The sequence below is a fragment of the Engraulis encrasicolus genome, chromosome 22 (assembly GCF_034702125.1).
Source record: "Engraulis encrasicolus isolate BLACKSEA-1 chromosome 22, IST_EnEncr_1.0, whole genome shotgun sequence".
Taxonomy (NCBI): Eukaryota; Metazoa; Chordata; class Actinopteri; order Clupeiformes; family Engraulidae; genus Engraulis; species Engraulis encrasicolus.
Genome location: NC_085878.1, coordinates 24338502 through 24348501, shown reverse-complemented (window position 1 = coordinate 24348501; position 10000 = coordinate 24338502). Strand labels below are relative to the sequence as shown.

The window sequence follows — 10000 nt, the reverse complement described above, 5'->3', positions numbered from 1 at the left end:
CAGTGCCCACTCCCTCTGTCAACAAGCCTTTTTTGGCATCAGAAAGATGATAGCTATGATAAGGATTAATCCGAGCACTGCAAATGTCTGAGTGTAGAAGTCCACAAGAGTTTTATGTTGCAAGATAAAGCAAAAACAAGTTCTAAGCACATCAGCAGGTGTGTGGGCCTGAGATCGGAGATCGGTTTGTTTTTGTTTCCTCTCCAGTTCCGTGGCAGAAAAAAAACTTTTGTCTACATCCTTCTTTGTGGAGAGTTGAACTTCCAAGAATTACAAGCGATACTAGAGGAAACATGGCTGCCTCCTCCACTGTTTTTGGAGTCCTGGCCACTGACTCTCGGTTCTCTGTCCTTTCGAGGCAAAAAACAATTTTCTACGTCCTTCTTTGTGGACAGTTGATCTTCCAAGAATATCAAGCAATGTAAGAGAAAACATGGCCGCCATAACTTTCACCTCCACTGTTTTTGGAACCTCAGCCTCTGCCTCTCTGCCTCTCTGCACTCTCTGTCCTCTGTCTGTTTGAGGCAAAAACCTTTTTCCTTCAATTCTTTCTGGAGAGTTGTACTTCCAAGAAGAGCAATACAAGAGGAAACATGGTCGTTGGTCATCCCCACATAGCTTTCACCTCCAGTGTTTTTGGAGGCAGCCTCTACCTCTACCTCTCTGCCTTTCTGTGCGTCCGAGTGCACGGGGAGGGGCAAATCCCTTTTCTACGTCCCTCAGTTCTTTCTGGAGAGTTGATCTTTTAAGAATCTTCCATGGCTGTCATCCCCACGTAGCTTTCACCTCCACTGTTTTTGGAGGCCGCCTCTACCTCTACCTCTACCTCTCTGCCTCTCTTGACCGTCTTGAGTGCACGGGGAGGTGGAGGCTTGAAAGCTACACCAGCTGTGTCCACACTTTAGTGCACCTCATGCCCTGGAAATGAGTCGCCTGGATGTTGATGTTTGCCATGTGGGCCTGAGGAGATGAACATCTAATCAGAGGCCACATCATACGTAAAGGTTTAATCTCAGAGCAACCGGGCCACATAATTTGTTGTGTTTGACTTTTGATAAAAACTACAAGGAATTAACTTCCGTTTTCCTTGTGGTTGTTTTCATTTTGCTGTGTGGGGTTGTTTTTTTGCCGTGCCGTTTTTCTTTCCGCCCCAGACAGTGCAGCCTCCTCCTAAGACCTTAATATTGCGCGTTTAGTATGCAGGAGGCACACAGCGGGGAGAAATTGGGTATGAAAATGGTTTACACACACATAATTTACTCCTGCTTTACTGCCGGAAACTGATAGCGAAGGCAAATAATTTCTGCGACGCATCCAGACTATGGCCATAAACCTGAGGTATTTAATGGCTAAAAAAAAACTTTAACTTTAGCTCCTAGCTGGCTCCGTCTGAAACCCAGAGCCTGCGTTTACAAAGCGACCGGAGGAGGGCAGTAAGAGTCGGACTGAGCCGAGACTTGTTTAGCACCAATCAACATCTCCTTGGCCATGTCTCAAATGCTGCACTTGTGCACTTCGGGCACTGTTTTTCAGTGCATAGGGCGCTTACGCTGAAAATTTCAGTTGAGACTGTGCACTGAAAGTGCCAGGATGATCCCCTAACAATGGCGGTAAAATGCAGTGCATGAATGATGAACACTGCACGCACTAAACGGCGGCCATGTTGACAATGACAGGGAGGAAATGTGGCATTCAGTTCAGTAGAGGAGTTTGGTCAACAGTCTCCTAATTCTGTAAGTAATGTTGATGGGACACCAACCTTTACATGCCAACCAAAGTATTGTATGTGTGATTGTTGTCCTTTGGGGTGAAGGACATGAAAATACAAGCACCAGATGCTGTGCATTGTAAACAGTAGCCAACTCATATTTTGGCAAGCTAATGGCATGCTCAGCCGTCACTTCCAGCGAGGGCACAGTGCAAAGTGCTCACATTTTCCCTCTACACTATGCACTAAAGACCTCAGTGCACTGTGTGCACTATGCACTGACTGTCAGTGCACTGACAAAAGTGCGCCATTTGAGACATAGCCCTTGACTACAGCTGCAACATGTGTATGCCTGTTACACAGCCATGTTAGGTGTGTGTGTGCGTGTGTATGTGTGTGTGTGTGCGTGTGTGCGTGCGTGCGTGCGTTCGTGCATGCGTCCGTGCGTGCGTGCGTGCATATGGTTGTGTGTATCCATATGTGTAAGTGTGTGTATGTGTATGTAAGTGGTGGTGGGGGGGAGGCGGGGCTGTATGTACCTGTGTATGTGTGCATGCATATCTTCATGCATGTACAGCATTAGGTTGATGCGTTTGTTCACCAAGTGTGTCTGTGTTAGAGCCTGTTTGCATATGCAGCTGTGGGCATGGTGTATGTGCACACCATGGCGTACTGCATGTGTTGCGCATGGTGTGTGTGTACGCGCATACATTATTCAGTCCAAGCAGAAGAACATTAAATGTTAAACAAAGCAAAACATGTTAAATTCCTTCTGCTGTTGGCTGTTGTGTTTGGATGCGATGTGTTTATCTGGCTGGCTTTGTCACAGATGGCTGTAGTGCTACAGGTTGTCCTCCCTAAGCTGCGTCCCACTGGGCCTGGTTCCCTCCTGTCCAGATGTCTGCTCCTCAAGCATTCCAGTGCCTTTTTGTTCTTCTCCTCCCCCATTTAGAGCTAGGCTTGGACCAAATATACAGCCCGGGCATTTGTGGCGTAGACCAGCTCTTAAAGGGGTATGCCACTATTTTGGGGCTTTATACAGTTAAAATCATTGGCCAAGGTTTATAAAGGTGGTAAAGTGTCTTATTTTTCATGTTAAGCGTTGTCTTGCTTTAAGACAAGTTAAAAGAGGGAGCATGTCGCTAAGCTAGTGAAAGTCAACTTTCACTAGCTTAGCGACATGCTCCCTCTTTTAACTATATAAACCCTGGCCAACGATTTTAACTGTATTAAGCCCCAAAATAGTGGCATACCCCTTTAACACACGGCCTTCCTGGTTTTCCTGCTATGTTATGATTAGCTCAGCTCACTGCCTTAGCTCAGTTAGCTTAGTTCATGACCTATAACAGTGTTTCACAACCTTTTCTGTCTTGCTTACCCATTCTTGTCATGCCATGAGCACCCCCTAATTCATATCTCATACAGCCCGGGCATGTGTGGCGTAGACCAGCCCTTATCACAGCCCATCTGGTTTTCCTACGACTGTATATTGTGATAAGCTCAGTTCACTGCTTATAACAGTGTTTCTCAACCTTTTCTGTCTTGCGTACCCCCTAAGCCTTTTTGTCATGCCATGAGCATCCCCTAATTCATAATCCTATATAATCTCATACATTTGTTATCATTACACTTTCCCCACATACCCTCTGTAGTGTGTTTGTGTAGTACCAGTGGTAAACATACCCCTGGTTGGGAACCACTGGCCGTTACTAAAGATGGACCAATGGACTGGCCCATTGATATTGTGGGCCAGTCTCTAAGGAGGAAAAAAATGTCAAAAAAGCAGCATCGGCCCGTAAGGACTATCAGCTCACTGGGAAAATGCCCTGTATGCCAGATTGCCACTCCAGCCCTGCCTCCTTTTTTATGCAGAACATGTGTGCATATGAATATGCATTGCATGCACTGTACATAACATGCATACCCACCTATAGGAAACATCCCCTGTATACCAATGTATGTGCACTTGGGTTTCTCTAAAAAAAAAAAGAAGAATAATAATAACCTGAACTGTCATTTGCCGTGGTGTGCACACAAAAGGCACTGAAAACTATTTGAACTCTTCATGAGCGGTACTGTGTGACATTTCATTACCCTGTGTTAATACATGTGTAATGACAAAGTCTAGTTTAATCATCTACTAAAACTAAAGGCTTCCTTATTTCAAAAAGAGTAATTACTTGAACTGTCTTTTCTCGCCCATGTGGCATTTCTGTAGCTCTTGAGGGCATTAGTGGCCTATCACTGATTCACACACTGACGTTGTTAAAAAGCAAATATTTCATTCCATTACACTACATTTAGCGGAGGCTTTTATCCACTGTGACTTACAGTTATTTACAGGGTATTGGTTATTAGCCTGGCGAAGCCATCCTATGTACTTTACCCAAAGATTTTGGCTCAGCACCATGTCTGGCAAAAGCCTCCCAGCTCGGTTCGCTCACTGTTTAGCCAATCAGCAAACAGTTGAGAGTGGTGACGCAGAACTCACCCGCGAAGTCCACAGGGCTGATAGTATTCAGGCTCCATGCCTGATTTCAGGCTTGACAGAGTTTGCAAAAATAAAAACATTGATAATAATTAGCCATTAGGGTATTCTTATCTCAGAAAGTGTTACAAGTTCAGGGTTTTCTTCTACTATCAGGCTTGAATAATGGTCATACACAGGCTATTAAATGTTTGAATAATGTGTCTAAATAGGCCTACGTTACGTCGCTATGCAGTATCTTGTAGTCGTCGTTAGAGCAGGGGGAAAAGTTCAGGCTCATGATTTTTTTTTCACTATCACCCCTGAGTCCGTTATTGATTGGTTAAAGTAACTATATTCACACTTTAGTTTTGTGATGTGTATGCTTTTGCGACGCTATATCGTAACAGTAATGCTAATAAAGCACAATATGGGGTTTAATTTGAATTCGGAACTCCAATGACTTTAAATCGCAGAATAAGATCAGACCATCTCCCACCTTCCACGGAGACGTATTCCTCCTGGCTTTCGCCAGACTGTTTGACGGAGTCAACAGTCGCTTTCGCCCAGGCTAATTTGTTATAGTCCCTCAAGCAATGCGGGGTTAGGTGCCTTGCTCAAGGGCACTTTACAGTAGTCTTGGATGTAGAAGGTGTAGGGAGAGGTGAGGGTGGGATTCGAACCTGCGACCTTATAATCTTCAGGCTGCTGCTCTAACCATGAGGCCACGGCTGCCCTAACCATTAGGCCAAACAGGTAAAGTAGCGTTCTGCAAACGTGTACTGTATGTACAGTAGCAGAGAAACATGCAGCACCAGATGCTGTGGGAGGAGGACACACCCCCATTAGTGGAAAAAGTAACACAATGCATAGACATAAGGGCATAAGCGCGCGCGCATGGAGACATACACATACATACACGTACAAAAATATGGAGACATAAATACACACACACACACACACACACACACACATACACGCGCGCGCGCATGGAGACATACACATACATACACGTACAAAAATATGGAGACATAAATACACACACACACACACACACACACACACACACACACCCCGAGTCCTTCTGCCCACCTCATCTGGCCTGTGTGAGATGTGGGCAGCAGCAGAAATCCTCCTGCCTCATTATCATGACAACTGGAGACGCCCAGCAGCCTGTACAGCAACAAGCAGGAAGAAAACACACACACACACACACACACACACACACACACACACACACACACACACACACACACACACACACACACACACACACACACACACACACACACACACACACACACACACACACACACACACACAGTCCCTTCCCCAGTGATGAGGGGGGAGTCACCATCCCTGTGGCCCTGATTAAGCCATTCTTCATCAGCCTTGGCTGCCACTAATGTAGCCGAGAGTTCGGAGCCGCTTGCTCAAGCAGAAACAACAAATCATAAACTCCTGCATACTGGGGGCCCAGATGAAAAGATTTTTTCCCTCCCATTTCATCTCCACTCCTCTCCTCTCGTCCGCTGTCCTCTCCAATCCTCTCCTCTTCTCTCCTCCATTCTCCTTTCCTTTCCAATCCTCTCCTCTCCTCCGCTCTCCTCTCCAATCCTCTCCTCTCCTCTCCAATCCTTTCCTCTCCTCTCCTCTCTTCTCCTCTCCTCTCCTCTCCTCCCCTCCTCTCATCTCCTCCCCTCTCCTTCCCTCTCCTCTCCTCTCCTCCTCTCCCCTCCTCTCCTCTCATCTCCTCTCCTCTCCTCTCCTCTCTTCACCTCTCCTTCTCCTCTGCTTTATTTTCTCGGCCGCCTTCGTGAGGGTTTTTTCAGGCATATATCATCCCGGCCAGGTTCAGCGTGAAGTGAGGCAGCGTGAGTTCAGTTCCTCTGGAAAATTGGCATCGCTAGTATTTTGAGACTTGTCTTGATTTTTTTTTTTGCCTCCCCTTCCTTCTTTCATTCTTTCTCTCTCAGTGCATCTCCTCCCTTCTTTCTATCTATTTCATTCTTTCTGTTTCTCGTTCTGTCTCTCTGTCCCTCTCTTTTGCTTGCGTGTGTAATTTCCAGAGTTCAAGTATGGTGCAGTATCTTGGGTGTTATCCATCTGTGTCTCTGCTGTTGGTTCAGGTTACCCTGGCTGCACTCAAAGGCTTCCTGCTCTTTTTTCACCTGGCAAAGCAACAGTAAACCACTCACTCACTCACTCACTCACTCACTCACTCACTCACTCACTCACTCACTCACTCACTCACTCACTCACTCACTCACTCACTCACTCACTCACTCACTCACTCACTCACTCACTCACTCACTCACTCACTCACACTCCTTTTCTCCCTGTCTGTGTCTGCTTCTCTCTCTCTCTCTCTCTCTCTCTCTCTCTCTCTCTCTCTCTCTCTCTCTCTCTCTGTCTCTCTCTCTCGTTTCCCCTTTTTCTTCATACATCTGCCTTGGTGTTTTTTCACACATATTCAAAAGTGTGTCAGAAGCACTAAGCACTTCTCCACATGAAAGGCCTTTTCTGGAGGGGGGGGGGGTAATTTTCCATCATTTAGGCTTTTTTTTGCTGTGGCCAGCTCTCCACTCTATTTGAAGTGGCCATCACCTGTAGAAGGGTCGGCAGTGGAGGTGGCGGTGGCGGTGGCTGTGACCAGGGCCGCTGACAGCTTTTGCTGGGCCCAGGACAAAAGTAATCTGAAGAGACCCCCTACCCAATGTACACAATGTCATGGGGACTCAATTCCAGGCCCCCTATCTCCCTGGGCCCGGGACAACATACCCCTTTGTCCCCCGCCCTGTCGGCGGGCCTGGCTGTGACTGTAGCTGTGGTGACTCACATCATGGGGCGCCTCACTAGGTCCACTGCCCTTATAGGAGAGCAAGAACAGGAGCACGGCACTGCAAGCACACGGCAGGTGGGGGGAGGCAAACAGCAGAAGGCTTTGCACTTTTCTATGAATCCGTAATGGCGTTCAATTATTTTCCCTGACATGACTTTTTGGAGAGGGCATTTTTCAGCAGGTAAACAGCCACTAGCTCGACCCCAAAGACAGCAGGCGGGAGAGCGTGCTATGCTACCGCTAGGCATGAGAATACAGACAGACAAACTCACAGATGCACACATACACACAAACTCATGCACACACACACACACACACACACACACACACACACACACACACACACACACACACACACACACACACACACACACACACACACACACACACACACACACTAACACACAGAAAAGACACACACAGGCACATTTATATGCGTGCACACACATGCACACAAGTAGGCACACGCACCCACACTCACCTACCCAAGCCCTCTCGCAGCAGGAGACATTTTCTATATGTGATTGGTTTGAGAGTCCCGCCTCCAGTCGGCACGAGACTTGCTTTTCCTCCTGGACTTCATTAAAGCCTCTCTTCTCTTCTCTTAGTCCAGAACTCCTGGATGTGTTTTTTTTAAAGCCATGCCAGTGTCCTAGTTTTGGAGGTATTTTTTTCTCTCGAGGTGACCAATAGGAAAAGACTCATGGTGGGTCTCTTGAGTCCAAGCCTGCTTGCCCGCCTGCCTACCTGCCAGCCTGCCGTGCCTGCCCACTCTACTCCCCCACAAACACACAGCAGCAGCATTATGCGACGTCCAGATGCAGAAAAAAAAATCACAACATCGGGCAGTTTTAGTAAACAGGAAATTTCATTGATGGAATTTTTGACATAGTCGAGTAAGCGAGCAACAAAAAAAAATCCACCAACACTCTTCCAGGTCCCCATGTTCAAAAAAATTAAGTTTAGTTTGAATGGAAAGTGGACGTGTCAGTCAGTCGGTCGGTCGGTCGGTCTCTGTTAAAGTGCTTCTGGAGGCCCCTCGCCCGGGTTGCGGTACCATCGGTCATGTTGTTTATTTCCGCGCGTGCATTAAAATAATCAGGCATGAAATTGAAACCCCTGCGAAACAGTGCCGTTAGAGTCAACATGAGCGAAGACATGGCGTTCTTGCCGCGCGCTGTAGTCCAGCTGATGTGCTGTTTATGTGCGGTGTGGATTTAGTTTGGCTCCCCTGGCACGCCGTAACTGGACCGGCGGTGTCATTTCGTTTTGGCTTTTGATGTTTTTATGGGTGTGTGTGTGTGTGTGTGTGTGTGTGTGTGTGTGTGTGTGTGTGTGTGTGTGTGTGTGTGTGCGCGCGCGTGTGTGCGTGTGTGTACGCGCACATGCGGAGGGAGGAGGGATTGTTGTTGGGTCATTGCGCGCTGCGGTGTGTTTGTGCTAGGAGCTATGCTGCTGTGGTGTCTGATCAAGCCCTTTGGCTCTCTCTTCTGTATGGGTGCGTGTGTGTGTGTGTGTTTGTGTGTGTGTGTGTGTGTGTGTGTGTGTGTGTGTGTGTGCGTTTGTGTGTGTGTGTGTGTGTGTGTGTGTGTGTGTCGTGTTTGCAGGCAGCTTCAGCAGCAGCAGCAGGCCGAGTTGGAGGTCCATCAGAGGGACGGCCTGACCGCCTACGACCTCTCACAGGCAAGAACGCTCACCCTGATGCCCTGGCGGTCACACATCGCCACACACACACACACACATGTGCGCACACACACACACACACACACGCGCACACGCACACACATGCACACACACAAACATCACACACACACACACATGCACACACACACACACACACACACACACAAATACACGCAAACATACACACACACACACATCCTCAGAGACACATTAACACCCACATTGGTATACACAGATTATGGACGCATTCTCTCTCTCTCACACACACACACACACACACACACACACACACACACACACACACACACACACACACACACGCACATACACATACACATGTGCACACATGTACACGCATACACATGCACATATACACACATAGTATATGCAAAGACAAACACACACATACAATACATACACAGTCACACACACATACAAGCACATGCACGGATACGCGAGCGCGCACACACACACATCTGCACATTCACAGACACACACGCTGGAATACTTTATTTTGTGTCCAAGGACAAAAATGTGCTATTTGGACCAGAACCGAGTTATATAACTGTGACATTAACCACAGTAAGCTTAGCACTCCATATCCATACAGGCACACTCACACACACATGCACACACTCACCCCACCTGGAACACACCTGGAACACTCTAGCTTAGAGGATCACACACATACACACACACACACGCACACGCACAGGCACAGGCACACGCACACGCACACAGATTCCCTTCGTTGTAGTGTACACACACACACACACACACACACACACACACACACACACACACACACACACACACACACACACACACACACACACACACACACACACACACACACACACAGTTTGTCTTTTTTGTAACGTGCACACACACAAACACGCATGCAATCATTGCCATGCCTCCCCTGGTCACCCCTTGGCTTTGCCGTGTAGTGTAGAGTGCATGCCCTTTCTCCCCTGACCTGGCATAACCTGACCTGGTTTTTCTCCACAGGTGCCCGTCGCCAGTGTGCCCGCGGGCGTGCACGAGACTGGAAAGGCGATCGACAAGACAGAAGCCATGTTCTCCCAAGAGAGGGACCCGCGCTTCACAGACATGTACTCTGGCATCTCTGGATGTAAGTACAGTGCACTCTCACCTTCAGTTATAGATTACATTTGTGTAGTACAAGGTGTAACATTTACTGACATGTACTCCAGCATCTCTGGATTTAAGGACTCTCTCACTGTTCTGTTACATGACATTACATTAGCACTATATTCCATTTTCTCTGGATTTAACC

General features: G+C 47.5%; 1 protein-coding gene across 8 annotated transcripts in view; it reads left to right on the top strand.

Annotated features, from left to right (window-relative positions):
- arnt2 (aryl-hydrocarbon receptor nuclear translocator 2) overlaps positions 1-10000 on the top strand; it is an 89983-nt gene that overhangs the window by 64711 nt on the left and 15272 nt on the right. For all 8 annotated transcript variants that reach the window (XM_063188745.1, XM_063188744.1, XM_063188743.1 and 5 more), the window contains 2 exons: positions 8625-8700; positions 9712-9835. In XM_063188745.1, the coding sequence (XP_063044815.1) occupies positions 8625-8700; positions 9712-9835 (200 nt within the window). The remainder of the gene's footprint in view (positions 1-8624; positions 8701-9711; positions 9836-10000) is intronic.